General features: G+C 44.6%; 1 protein-coding gene across 1 annotated transcript; it reads right to left on the minus strand.

The window, feature by feature from the left end:
* Positions 1-18: 18 nt before the first annotated feature.
* LOC109986262 (coatomer subunit beta'-like) lies at positions 19-13,057 on the minus strand. The gene is made up of 22 exons (XM_020636851.3): positions 12,951-13,057; positions 11,483-11,620; positions 11,272-11,358; positions 10,220-10,346; positions 9,991-10,139; positions 9,551-9,697; positions 9,305-9,404; positions 9,059-9,201; positions 8,724-8,923; positions 8,427-8,537; positions 8,208-8,296; positions 7,793-7,899; positions 7,567-7,710; positions 7,341-7,471; positions 6,973-7,180; positions 6,544-6,654; positions 5,330-5,544; positions 5,135-5,227; positions 4,683-4,863; positions 4,452-4,523; positions 3,149-4,144; positions 19-1,477 (listed from the first exon to the last, which is right to left on the minus strand). The coding sequence occupies exons 1-22, from the start codon at positions 12,951-12,953 to the stop codon at positions 1,388-1,390; spliced, it is 3,642 nt and encodes a 1,213-aa protein (XP_020492507.2). The 5' UTR covers positions 12,954-13,057; the 3' UTR covers positions 19-1,387.
* Between the last annotated feature and the right edge of the window lie 1,883 nt (positions 13,058-14,940).

Raw genomic sequence — 14,940 nt, forward strand, 5'->3', positions numbered from 1 at the left:
TTAAAAAGTGAGACAAACTGGATAAAAGATGATTTTAGTCACTTGTTTGAGTTCACACAGTACCTTCCATCATTTCAGAAAAACACACTCTTGTTAAGGCACTTGTAACAGAAATATTCTGATGTCCTAACCAGGTTATCTCTGATAAAGTAAAAGCATGAGTCGATTCCAGGTGTAAGAAGTAAATATGCATCTGTCGTGGAGACCCTGAAACCCCGTTTCCGGGATACATCACTCACGATGTGTCTGAGAGCATCCTTACCTGTATGTCGCAAAAAAGCGACCTATTAAGACATTCAAAACAGAGAAGCGGTAAAAGACTCACCAAAAAAAGGGCTTGTTGAAACCTTTAGCTTCTTCAGAATCTCTGTCTAATACAGTCATTTTATAACAAAAAGAGGCATGGCGTTAAGAAGACACAGGCAGCCTTTTCCCTGATCCAATTGATCAAAAATACTGTTCTAATCCAGCAGGAATGTGAAGAGATAGATGGATGAAAGACACCCTGGTCAACAGCGGTGGTAAACTGAGGTATAGGAAGGATCCGAGGTACTAAGGTGAAATCTTAATTATTTTTCAGCTGGTGAAGCAGAGAGAAACAAGGCACATATCACAGACTGAAGGCGTGCTCTGACCGTCACTTCATGATGGGTGAAGTATTACAACAGTTCAATCCTTCTAAAAATCACAAACAAACACCCAATTGTTCTCCTTATGTTCCCTTTAACATTAACTTGGCCTTTAAGTAACACCATCTGGAATCAACTGAATGGAGGTTAGCGTTTGAACAGTTTGGTCCCACACTACCTTAACTTAAAGGTCACATATTCTCCTCCTCTTCAACCAGTTTAAATAAGTCTCAGAGCTCCTCAAAACATGTGAAGTTTCTTGTTCTAAATCCACTCTGATCCTGTATTTGATCATGTCTATAAACCCCTCTATTTCAGCCCTGCTCAGAACAGGCTGTGTCTGTACCTTTAAATGTAAATGAGCTGTGTCTGACCACGCCCCCTCTCTGGAAGGGCTCGGGTGTCTCGGGCTTTCTCACTCCACGCCCTATTGTTTACAGTGAGAAGGCAGACTCAGAGGGCAGAACAAACACCTAGCTGGGGGAGGGGTTACTGCCCTTTGTGATGTCATGAAGGGAAAATCTCCAAACGGCCTGTTTGAGCACACATTTTCTGAAAAGTGGAGCAGGCAAAAGACGGGGAGGATGGACTTTTCTCATCATTGGGGGGTTTGTAGACAGACTAGAGACACATATTAGTGTTAGACAAATATGGTGAAGTGGAATTTGAATAATATGTGACCTTTAATTCTTTTTTTTAGCCTGTTCACAGCTTTGTAAACGAGTCTTTGGTGTTTTACAAACTTAAAATATCTCCTCCTATTCCATCAAGAAATCCTCATCCAGGTTTACATCTGAGGTGTCGATGTCTTCCAGGTCAAAGTTGTCCAGATCCAGATCGTCTAGGCCCTGCAGGGGAAAAAAAAAAAAGGAGATGTTGAATTAAAGGAAGCGTCACAACAGTTACCGTATTTTCCGCACTATAAGGCGCACTTAAAAGCCTTTAATTTTCTCAAAAAACGACAGTGCGCCTTATAATCCGGAGCGCCTTATATATGGATCAATTGGTTAATTGGTTGATCCATACTGGTTGTACACGGCGCTCAGCGACACTGACTCGGATAATGACGAGAGGGAGCCGGGCATGTTGGATGCCGTACTCGGCCAACTGTTCAATTCGGACACTGAAGAAGAAGAATTCGAGGGATTCGTGGACGGGGAATGAACTGAAAAAGTGAGCTTTATGTGTTATACGTAACTGAACAATGTTGAGTTATGCACTAACGCAGGGGTGCCCAACCTTTTTTAAACCAAGATCTACTTTTAAAGTTACCAGTCTGCCGAGATCTACCAGTCCACATAGTGAGCCATAGCCTTTACCAACAGCCTACAAACGCATTTAATACTCACACAACAAACAGAAAATAATAAATGAGAGTTCTGTAAAAAATAATGCAGACTACAGACTACAGCAGGCTGCTGTGAGATGATTTTGCTTTTGTTAAATTAGCTGCAGACACGGTGAGAGTGAACGGAGTAAAGTCCAACCGACTGTTTGACCGGGTCACGTGTGTTCCCACCTCGGTCCGTACGGATCACGGATCAACTGTGTGCTGTAGCACTAAAAGTAAAAAGGTTCGCGTGGTGGCTGGCGCTCCAGTGTGTGTGTGTGTGTGTGTGTGTGTGTGTGTGTGTGTGTGTGTGTGTGTGTGTGTGTGTGTGTGTGTGTGTGCTGTATGTTGGTGTGTCTCGTCCCCCGCGATGCTCACAGTCATGACAGCAGAGAGGAGCAGAGAAAAGTAGCTGCAGCTACATCAAATGCGCTTAATACTTGTAGCATAGTTTCTATATATGACTTTTTTGTAAAACATTTACCCCCCCGGTTTTACCTGCACGTCCTTGCGCATGCCTGCACTCTCTCTCTTGCGCGCGCTCTCTCTCTCTCGCTCTCTCATGCACGCAGCAATTTCATGAATAAATGAAAAATTTAATACACACAGGTCGGAAGTATACTTGGGCTCCCAACACAGGTATCGTGTGTGGGAAACAGTGCAATGAGATGAAATTGAAATCACTTTTCTATTTTACAGTTGTATTTTATATTGACAAAACATCTCGCGATCGACTGAGAATCAGTCAGCGATCTACCTGTCGATCGCGATCGACTGTTTGGGCACCCCTGCACTAACGTTTGAATTAGCGGTATCAGACTGTATTTCTTTTATGTGTTTACAACTGAACAAGGCTGGGAGATATTGTGAATATGCACATTAACGTTTGAACAACGTTGAGTTATTGTGAATGCACTACGTATAAAACTACGTTTTGAGAGTTAAGAGAAACATCAAAGAAATAATTTATTATTTGGGGAAATCGTCTTATGTACTTTTGTTTTTGTAATTTTATACGTTACGTTTTATACGTATTTATATTTATATATTCACAATATCTCCCAGCCTTGTTCAGTTGTAAACACGTTCTATTCTATGCGCCTTATAATCCGGTGCGCCTTATAGTGCGGAAAATACGGTATTTGTTTTATTTCATGATGAAACTGATTCCATAGTTAATGACGTTTACCTCATCAACCATCTCATCCTCGAGGTCCTCTGCTGGTTCCTCAGCTCCCTCAGGACTTGCCGCCTCCTCCTTTGCTCTGTTCTCTGCGGGAGCCACTACTGGGGTTAAAACCTCCGGCTCAGCGGGCTCCAGGTTGTCCTCTAGCTGAACCAGGAGTGCTGGGATTTGTTCTTCCTGCTTTGGTTCTTCTGCCGGCACTGGCATTAATACTGGCATAGCGTCTTCGAGAAGGTTTTGCAGAGGATCAAGGGCCAAATCTGGAAACGTTTGGACTGGGGCAGGCAGATCTGGCTCTGGATTGTCTGTGTTTCCAAAGCTGATGAGCTCCTCCACTGCTACAAGTGACGATTCTGTGACGGTCTCCTCTGCTGCTGTATCTGTGAGGGTCGCCGCTTCTTCTGAGGTGATCCCTGTAGCTTCACCAGCAGGCTTTATCCCAGGAGCTAAAGCTTCTAGATCATCTTTATCATTTGTTAGACCGGTGCTAACCAGGGCATCCTCTATTACGATGGCTTCTGATGCTGGTGTGTCAGAAACACAGATGTCAGCTGCTGTAGAAACTTCCTGAACATCTGTCTCAGCTAACGATCCGACATCAACAGGACTGGACTGCACCATCTCTGACTCTTTGGGGATGGAGTCCAACATGTCTTCATCCACAGAGACTAACTCCTCCTCTAAAGGAGTGATGATGTTGTCCTCCACACAAGATACAGAGTCGGCCTGTTTTGGTTCAACATGCTGTTCTGTTACATCGACAGGCAGGGGGGATGCTGCTGCTGGGGGGGATGCTTCTTCTTCTGCTGCTGCTTGTAAAACAGGATCAATAATCTCCTCTTTTATTGAAATGGGTTCTTCAACTGCTGCCGTTTCTTCAGGTAACTCCTCCGTCACCTTTTCTATTTCTTCAGCTGCAGCCTCTGTCTCCACTTCCGTCTCAGCAGGGGCAGCCTCTGTCACTGCTGCTACCATGATGCTCATGTTCGTCACAGCTTCCTGTTTCCAGAAAATGTAGGATTACAATTCAAGGTAGGATAACGTTTCACAAATCGACCTGCATACAATACACGCTTGCTTGTGAATATTTTTCTTGTCAATAGTTGAAGGAGTTTTGGACATTTTCCTTGAGTAAAAATACCCATAAAGTCCTGTAAAAATGGTTTGTCAAACGATTACATTTTATCCGCTAAATTTCTAATTTTAAATCTCAAGTTTGTAATTTCCATTGTGGCTGGTCAATGGGTCAGTTTAAAGGAGTGGACTCTTTTACTGTGTTACAAGAGGTACAGGTTTCTGTCCTCACCTCTAGGTCAGCGAGCTCTCCTGTGGGCTGAAATCCTGAAGATTCCTCCAGAACATTACGGTCCTCATTCGGCTGGAGAACAGAGAAAGAAAGTCCAGATGAGCTCAAAAACAGACTCTTTTATTTAACAACATCTGCAGCAACAACCTCGTTTGGGACACAGTTCAGGATAAAATAACTCCTCAGCTTATTCAGGTTTTTTAAGGTATAGTTCCTGGGACTTCCACTGACCATGATGAGTGGGTATTCTACAGCAGGTCTGACCCCGATGTGAGTCTCCTTCAGGTACTGCTCAGCCAGCAGGGCTTGCTGGAGGCCGGGGAACAGGTTGCTGTACTGGGAGGGGTCAGCCAGAGCATCTGCCGCCTTCTGGTTGACCTTGGACAGACTCTCCTTCCACAGCTTCACCACCCTGGAGGGGCGAACGAGTATAGAGATTATAGATGACGCATAGTGTAAATACACACAAATATATATGTATAGAACATCATCTCTTTTACTAAAGTCAGGTTGGACTTTTTCGTCCTTTGCCTTTGAGGAAGAAAGCAGGTATTTAATACACATTACAGACAAACTGCGTACGACGGACATATATGATAATAGGATTAGCGCACACACGGAAAGTCAGTGCACTGGATTACAACAGCCGGCACATGTCGTGCACTCGTTAAAAACAACGTCACCTTGTCACATGGCTGGGCAGATAGGTCCTTGCCAGAAACGCAGCTTCTGGCAACCGATCTGTTTTGATGAGAAGCTCCAGACATTTTTCCAATCTGTGCAAACAAAAAAGAGTTTTGATTAGAAAAAGAGAGGTTTCATGTTACACTGAAATTTAAGCAGAAATTCCCCGCTCCTCTTCCTCTTGCTTCACTCACCGTCCCTGCATGAAGTAGGTGAGGAAGGCCACGTTGGTCTTCCCATCCCTCTCCGCCCCCTCTGCCAATTTTCCAACCATGTTGGCGTTGCCCGAGGCGGTGGCCAACAACAATAATCCCCCGTAATCCTGAGCTTGGTGCAGACACTCCTGGGCCAGGCTAAACTGGCACTTTGTCGTGGCCAGCTCTGCCAACTGCTTCCATTTCTGCTCGGACTGGAGCCGCCGAGTGTCCCGGTGCCAAAGAGACATGAGAGAGGATTATCACAAGAGGAGCAGCATGAACCGTAACTACACACCCAAAAGTCACTGTTTATTATTTCTGTACAATACAAACATTATTAATCCAACAAATGAAAAAAATAAAAAAGAGCACTAGCTGCAGACCAAGACGCACAACAGGCTAATTCAACTTTTTATCTTCCTTATCGCCCCCAAACAAAGCTACACAAAAAATACAACAAAAGATAGAATCCATGAGTGCAGAGGATGCTCTGGACAAGGAGATGTTCTACACAGTTTCAGCTGACTTTCATATTCAGACATCTATTTCAGCTTTAGAGTATAAGGCAGAAGAATCGAGCAGAGAGAGGCTGACGTTAGGGCATTCAGCATCAGCACTATTTGGACATGCACAAAAAAACCTGTTCATAAGTCTACTAAACCAGGGTGCCGTACAGCCTAGCGGTTAGGTTGTGCATCCCATATACAGAGGCTATAGTCCTTGTTGCAGTGGCCATGGGTTCGATTCCGACCTCGGCCCTTTGCTGCATGTCGTCCCCCACTCTCTCTCTCCTGCTGCCTATCTGATAAAGGCAAAAAAACCTGAATCCAGATATTGGTACCCCCCCTCGGATGAAATTGTGATTTCACTGGTGGTTTCTGACTTTTTCGTCTCGCACCATCAACAGCTCAAACTTTACGTTTGTTCAAATATTTTAAATATGACCAAATATCTGCAAAACTAATGACATCATCTGCCTCAGCTGTGCTGTGTCTAGTGCTAATCAGCACATTAGCATGCTCAGGATAATATTTCTGTGGACCAAATGCATGATGACAAAATGAAGTACATTCAGAGAGAGTCAGTATTCAGTAAGTGTGTGTGTGTGTGTGTGTGTGTGTGTGTGTGTGTGTGTGTGTGTGTGTGTGTGTGTGTGTGTGTGTGTGTGTGTGTGTGTGTGTGTGTGTGTGTGTGTGTGTGTGTGTTCTGACCTCAGCCTCCAAGGCCAGCTGGTAAGCTGTCTTGACCTCCCCAAGCTGCAGAGCCAGCTCAAACTTGTGTTCTGGGTCCGTGGACACAGCCAGGGCCTGCTGTCTGAAGCCCTACACAACACGGGGGAACACAATGAAGAGCTTGAAACATGTTGTTCTCCGCTCTACGCTCTCAACTGTTTCTATGTAAAGCACAGTCGCCAAGAATGGAAGACAGGACATGTGAAAGTATGAATGCGAGACTGCGTGAGAAGCAAAACCAATTTTGTTTTTCTCTTTAAAGAAACACACAAGAAAATGGCCAAGAGGTTTTTCTCCATCTGGCTGCCTGATGTTCTAAATTATGCATTCATCCAAATCCAGAATTCATGGTCTGTTCGAGCAGTCAGAAAAGCACGGAGCTGCAGAAAAGCTGCTGGGCGCACATACCTGTTTCTCCAAAAAGTGGGCGACCCTGATCCTCTGCTCCTTGGGGATCGTGGGGAGAACCTTGTCTGCAGTGTTGAAGTCCCTCCTCATGACGGCCGTCTGGTATTCCAGCACCGAGAGCAGCAGGGAGTAGCTGATGATGTTCAGCTCCTTGTCTCCCAGGTAGAGGCGGTCATCCTTGGGGATGTAGCCCAGCAGGTACATGGTCCTGCACATAAGAAAGATCATTTACGGTATTTCCTATTTTAGAAATGAATAACAAGAGAAAGGAGCGCAAAGCATGCAAAAGAAAACCATAATAATTCAAAATGTGTTTTCTGGTTTGAGGCACAGCCAATGAGGTACGAGATGCTCGACATGGATCATACCTGTCCAGGTGAGCGATGGTGATGATTTCTCCCCCGACATAATAGTTTAATCTGTTCAGAGAGCTGGTGTAGATGAAGCAGTCTCCAACCCAGACCCCTGTTTTGACCACCTCTGAGACCTCCCCCAGGACCTGGGGACACAATGACAAAAGGACTAAAACATTTTCTGCTCTTCATCGCGTCTTTCAATCCTCTCAACATAAATACACTGCTATAGGGCACTGACCTCAAAGGCGTCCTCTATCCCATCCTCTGTGATCGCTTCCTTGGACTCCTGAGCTGCCGCCACTTTCTCCGACAGGAAGCGCAGCACGAAGAAAGACTCACTTGTAGCAATACACACAAGCTCGCCAGAGTCGGACCAGAAGATCTACAGACGGAGGGATAACAGATTATGAGACGCCGACTGATGGACTGCTGGAGAAGTACGATCCAAAGACAGCAGCCCTCACATGTTTGGGTTGGATCTCGATGCGGCGGATCAGCTCTGCGCTCTCCCAGTCGTAGAAGGCCAGGCCACTGTTTGACCTCACTCCCAGGAAGAAGCCGCCAAAGATACCTGCAGGCAGGCGGGATGCATTAGCATTAAAAACAGGCATGCACAGTTTCAACTGTTCACCCAACCATTTCATATTTAACAATAAGACAATAACAAGTTGGTACCACAGACGTAGAGAAACACAGACAATTATACAATTTACAAAAGAAATAGGACAAGTATGAACTGCTTATAATACGTGTGTGCGTGTGTATTTCAAAAAGGAAAAGTAGTGCAGCGTTGTGAATAATATAGAGCACTCAGTTTAAAATTGTTCACATTATGAAGTACAATAAAAATGTAAAAAAAGAGAAAGAAACGCAGCTCACCGTCAGCCCCAAAGTCCGGCTTGAAAGTCTTCTTCTCTTTAAAGTTCTTAAATATTTTAACCATGCTGTTGCCTTCTCTGGTGGCGTACCTACGGAAAGAAATGACACTGAGCTTAGCCAATCTTCTTCCGGCTATGGTGTACAATTCAGCAAACTCAAAAAGTATTCTGAAAGTGTGGAAAGGGTCCAACTCTCCAAAGTTTAATATTCAGCACTTACTGCGAGGAGTCGTGTGCCCATACGAACTCTTGAGCTGAGCCAAAGCTCTTGTTCCTCAGGGCCACGGCGGTGTAAATGATGTACTCCCCATCTCCACACACCACCACAAATCTGAGAACAAAAGACGGATAGATGTTTCATTTTGAGGCGATACAAGAATCATCAAGCATGCACCAATTTTTTTCTTTTTCAGTAGCTCAAACCAGTAAATTAAAATGAATGCTGTTTACAAAAAGCAGTGATACAGGAAGAAGGAGAAAAGGGAAAAACATTTTGCACCCTCAGCGCACATCTTACCTCCCGTTGGGGCTGTGCTGGATGGTCTGCGGGTAGATCTCGCAGCTCCCCATGTCTTTGAAACCCAGCGAGAGCCTCTCACCGTCCCTGACCTCGGCCTCTCCCATGGCCTTCAGGTTGGCCTGCTGCACCTCAGAGTGGCGAGCCCACATGACCTTCCCACTGGAGTCCATGGACATGGCCGGCTCCTCCCGACCCAGCTGAGACAGAGAGGTGGGGGGGGGGGAAGAAGTGAAACATAGAGAATGTAGATGTGGAAAAACTTCTGGTTTCAACAGGTGAGCTAAGACGAAGACAGCGCCCTGGTAGATAAAGTAGATAGCAGCTTAGTTCACCTTGATGATGATGCTGCCTTCATCATAGCCCAGAGCCACACTGTTGGAGCCCGACTGGCCACAGATACACCACACCCTCTCCATGCCGTAGTTCAGCGTGTTCTCCAGTCGGTAGGTGTTGGAGTGCCAAACTCGAACGGTGCCTATCGAAACAGCCAAGAGGTCGTTATTATTATATTGAAGCAATGAACTGCAGCCATTTGAAACCACAGGCCGCTTTGCTCTGTTTGTTTTGCTTGAACCTACCGTCCTCAGAACCTGTGAGGATGATCGGCAGCGCCGGGTGGAAACGGACGCAGGTGACATTCTGGGCGTGACCCTCCAGAGTCTGAACACAGGTTTTGTTCTGAAAGCGAGAGACGTTCAATCATGACTTAAAGTTACTGCCTTTGTGTCCTGTTACAGAAAACAGCCGCAGATTAAGATTCATTAAACTAAACACAATGAGGTCCGATGGCTTCAGCCTGGAGCTTTTCATTCTGTGTCTGGTACCTGATAGTCCCAGATCTTGACCAGACGGTCGTCAGCTCCTGATATGAGGTAGGGTTTATCTCCTCCGCTGTAGTAGTCGATGCAGTTCACGCCCTTCTCGTGGCCCTCCAGAGTGAAGTTGGGAGTCTTGGAGCCAAGCTGCCAAACCTAGAGCGAGCAGAACGAAGCCGTGTTTATATCACTGAGGTGTTGTGATTTAGGAAATACTGTAAGCAACTGAGGTGTTTATTGAGATGATTCAACACTTTTATCTCAAGTGTGATCGATGTTTTAGGCTAAGACTACGTTTCCCATGAGCACTGGTGTGTCTGGCTGTAACAGTGTGTGTGTGTGTGTGTGTGTGTGTGTGTGTGTGTGTGTGTGTGTGTGTGTGTGTGTGTGTGTGTGTGTGTGTGTGTGTGTGTGTGTGTGTGTGTGTGTGTGTGTGTGTGTGTGTGTACTTTAATGGTTCTATCCAGGGAGGCGCTGGCAAACTGGTTGTTGTCTTTGGGGTTTATGACAATCTCCATGACGTAGTGCGTGTGTCCCTCAAAGACTTGGCTACACGACCACTTCCTGTCCCAGTCCCACAGCTTGATCAACATGTCATCTGAAAACACACACACAGTGTGATACAACATTTCACACACTGGCTTTATGTGCTAATGTGAGGAAGTAGTTCTTCCTTACCGCTGCTGGTGAGGATGTAGGGCTGTGTGGGGTGGACAGCGATGCAGCGGATGTAGTCAGCGTGAGCCTCAAACATGTGAACCCTCTCCAGAGTGTTATAATTGAACACACGGATCAGCATGTCATCCTGGGGACAGATACAAACATTCACAAGGTCATTTAAACTGTAAACAACAAAACACATAAAACCTCAGATTTAACCATAGTACAAAACATGGACAGAGGTCTCAGTGACGTCACCCTTTGGTTTCTTAAGAGGCATTATGAAGCCTGACATCCGGTGTTTCCTTGGCAACGATAACCATGTCGTGTCTGTTACGGCGGCCGTAACGACGAGTCACTGCCCCTTGCAACTATAAAATTACAGATTTCTCTTGCTTTGAAAACAGTTGGAAACATTAGAGCCAATTTAAGAACTCAACAACTAATTCATTTGTTATTAATTTTTGCAGCCAGCCTCAAGTGGACACCGGAGGAACTGCAGTTGTTGCGCTTCTGCAGTCCCGTCATTCTTCAACACTGAGGTTGCCTCTTGGATTTAGCCGACGATGGTCACCATCGGTAAAGGTGAACACACCCGTTCAGAATAGTCACATGGCGGTTATTTTATGGCTGTCTCATATTTGAAACATTATGACAGGTGAGAACATTTGAGCTCCCCACACCAGTCCAGTGTCAGATATGCTGTTTGAATTCAACCGTGCTTTTATTTTGAAATACAGTAAGTCCCTTCCTGTAGAGTGAAGGTTAGGACAGGATGTTCAGCACAGAAACAGGAAGTGGTTAGGGATCCCAAAGTGACATCAAACAGCTCAAAGGAGCAGTAACAAAGGTCAATGTGTGATGTCATAAGGTCAATGTGTGATGTCATAAGGTGAATATGACTTTGGACTCGTCAGCTGAGCTGTCTGAGAGTTTGTTAAAGTGAAATGAGACATTCAAAGATGCAGCAGTGTTCTTCTTTTACATCACTGAGACTACAGGGAGACACTGAGGACGACTATCTAGAACACACACAAATATTAGAGTATCAACTTAGGTAGAGTACTTACTGCTCCCGTGATGACCCAGTGTTTCCTGGCGACAAACTTGGCCACTCTGACGGGCAGGTCGCACAGCTCGAAGGTCTTCACCATCGTCTAAACATGCAGGGTTCAAATCAGACAAACACTTCACAAACTGAGCTCACAGCAGATAACAAACAGCGGTGATACAGACAGAACAAAGGGCGATTAGAGGAATGTGGAACATTTTGATAATGACCTGTGACTCATGGTTCCAGACCACCACTGTGCCGCTGTACAGGCTAACCACCATCCACGGCTCAGTGGGGTGCAGATCCACGCTCTTCACCCGGTCTGACCGAGCGGTCAGCTTCCGCTTTATATCCAACCGCAGAGGCTGAAAAACAGAAGAACGACAGATTATTACATTAAAAGATAGACAGAAGATCGTAGAAACACTCATTCAGAGAATCATCAGCCTGGTTTAGGGTTAAAGTTGTAACCACTGTGGGGTAACACCCCTGGGTGGGGTTACCAGGGCACCTTAGACCTGTGCATGAATACAGAAGGAGCAAACCTGTGAGGCTAAATACTCGGGAAGACATTCTAGGGTGGATTGTTGAACAGAATCCATTTCCATTTGGTGAGTCTGTGTCCTTCAAGAAGGTAGTCGTAGCTTCAGTGTTTATCCAGTTCTGCATCGGTCTGTAAACCTTTCTGTGTTCTAACCTCTCTCCATTTTTCAAAATCATCTCCAATATTGATCCTAGTTTGAGCACGTTTCTGCTCGTGGAGCTTATTAGAAACATGCAGAGGCTTTTTAGGTCGGGTACAATCACTTCTATCTGAACCAGTTCTCTTGCCCGCTTCCATCTCTGCAACACCTGTTGGTTTGACCTGATAACTGCTCTCATATCTGGCAAACTGAGGGGCGTCCAAAACGGCTGTGTGGGGGTGTCTTAAAACCGCCTACCTTCTCTGGTCCAAACAAATCCAGACTATTCAGGACCAGAATCTAAAGTTAGAAGGAGGACATACTGACTGCTGCATTGTTGTCAGAGAAGCCAGCACTTCAACATAGCATGTTTCCTTAATGTCTGATCATATAGTAAGGTCACTTTATCATTTCACTCACTACACATCTCACTGATTGGTCCTTTAATGTCATATTTCTGTATTTCGTTTAAAATGTAGCAGGGGTTAGTTGTAGCCAGACACTTTAAACTACGTAGAGCAGACACATTTGTAAAAAACCGGATTCGGTCGTTTTTCCGGTTCCGGAGCTTGTTGGTGAGGGGGGTGTGTCTGCTGATAGGCTACTGCCCATTCCTTATTTGATATGCATGCCTGAGTCAGACAGACTTGGACCCTTCAACTCACATCACATCAAGTGAGCAGATGTGGCGTTTTCATGGTCTGCTTTCAGAGGGAGCAATGTTGAAACACTTTTTTAAAAACGGTCTAATGTGTAGAAGTAAGTGTGACCTTTCTCTGCAGGTCTGAAATGTTCCGATCATAACATCTACGCTTGTTAAAAGTCTGTTGGTACACACAGTGTGTTAGCAGCATGCACCTCCTACACGACAGCCGATGTTATGAATGGAGGTAAAAGTTTGTCTGTAGTTGTAGCACGCAGACAGACCCGCGTGCCGCTGACGAGACAACAACCACACAGCGAAAACACAAACAAACAAAGTTATAGTTTTAACTTTGTTTGTTCTGCCTACCATGTCTGGACGTCACTTGGTCTCTGCAGAGTTAGAGACCGGCCTCTCTGCTGCACTCGTCGAGCTTCTCCTGTACACAACAATCGTGAACGTTTTGTTACGACGCGTGCACCGACGAGAACAGAACCACTTCCGGTTTTTATTTTCACAACAAAAGCTGTCTCCCTCCTTGTACACTTACACATGCACCTTATGTTTTCTCTGCTTGGACATCATATTTAACAGTTTTGTGCTTTTTTACAGAATTTGTATTTGATTTAATTGATCCCCTTTTCACACGTGTATATGTACATAACATCTATCTTCAGCCAGGCTGTTATTTTATTCAGTCTGTGAAAATTCCCGGCCTTTATTTGGGACAGGCTTCGATACCTGACAGGCTTTCAATTATTTTCAGACCAAACCTGTGCACAGTAAAGATGGGAAAGACTACATCATTGTAAAGTTTCACCAGAAAGAATATATAACAGTGTACACAATTTGGATCAGTGGCGACTCTAGTCTGTTGGGTCCCTATAGGCAAAAATTAATTGGGGGTCCTGCAAACCACTTTTATATCTATCAGTGTCCCGACGCTTTTCCTGTTTAAGTTTTCTCTCCCACACAGATAAGTCATCTTCATTTTCCTTCACTGACGGACTGTGGTTTTCCCAGGAGTGATGTATGTAAGTGCTGTCAGATGGGGCCCCATTAGGGAGGTTTCCTTCTGCACATTTAGAGCTACTGCTGTGGTTTAGTGTTTAAGTGTTAAGTGTTCCCAAGCAGTTGCCTGCCCTGCCTGTTGACAAGCAGCACCTTGCTTTGTAAGACTGCTGTACTGCTTTTCTACTTATTGTTCTTATCTGCAAACTATTTCAACAATAAATGCAAAGGGTCCTTTCATTGAGAGCTGCTTTTATTGGTCAAAACGTGACACCCGACTAGTAAAAAGGGACTAGGCCTTAAATTAGGATGAGCTTTTATTTGAAGTTTTACATCTTGATGATGCTGTGTACCTGTCTGGTAAATAGTTTTAACAACATTACATGAATCTTAAATCACAGGAAACACAGGAATGTTAGATTTGAAAGTTACATTTGAACAATCATGAATAAGATAAAGAAATCAAATCAGTAAAACAAGCACCAGATGTACATCAGAAACCCCACACAAAAGACAATGAAATAAAATCCTCGAAAAACCCACGAAGATATCGTATCTTGTACATACTTACATTATTTCAAAGATCATTTTCCCTTTATAGTTTAAGGCAAATTCAAAACTTTTATTTTGAAAACCACGAGCTCCCTTCCCCGGTTGTGCTCTCACTGCCGCTGTGTTACTTGACGCAGCTTCTTTTGGCGACGTGGATCCTCCAGCGCTTCCTGTGGGAGCAGCTCGAGATCCGGCAGAGACGCAGAACATGTTGTACCTGCGAAGTCTCCTGCTACACTGTAAAAAACACTACAAAACCCGCAAACGACGCTTGAACAAAACTAATTTTACTTTTGGCTTGTTGACCCCAGCCGTTTGTCTAAGGCAAATTATATGTCAGTGGATTAAAATGACAATTTCTAGGCAAACTTGAACTGAAGAACTCCCAGAAAATTTTAAAATCTGACTTTATCAACATGTATTTTGTGTGTTTTTTGCAGTGTAGAGCGTCTGTCTTTACATAAATATGTGCGAATATCCCGGATTCTTTTTAATATAACATAAAAACTTTAATTAGGCCTACAGAGATTTCTATATTTAGCCTATACGGTGGATGTGAGGGTTCAGAAAGAAGTTTTTGGGGGCTTTTTGTGAAGCCTAAACATGTAATATAATCGTATCATCTGCTCTGTGGGGACAAGAACTGAGGGAGACTCGACTGTTGTATGAAAATAATAACCTCACAACCAGAAACCATTACAGATTTAATGAACCATTCACAGTTTCACTGAACCGGCTGTGTGTGTACTTGGCTTAATCTTTAAAGGCAGAATGTGTGACTTTATGATCCAGTAGA

This window comes from Labrus bergylta, chromosome 11 (genome assembly GCF_963930695.1).
Source record: "Labrus bergylta chromosome 11, fLabBer1.1, whole genome shotgun sequence".
Taxonomy (NCBI): Eukaryota; Metazoa; Chordata; class Actinopteri; order Labriformes; family Labridae; genus Labrus; species Labrus bergylta.

Coding starts and splice junctions, on each gene's coding strand:
- LOC109986262 (XM_020636851.3), bottom strand. Junction 9,698..9,990: donor CCCTGGATAGAACCATTAAA/GTACACACACAC, acceptor TGCTCGCTCTAG/GTTTGGCAGCTTGGCTCCAA. Junction 9,405..9,550: donor TCAAGATCTGGGACTATCAG/GTACCAGACACA, acceptor TCTCGCTTTCAG/AACAAAACCTGTGTTCAGAC.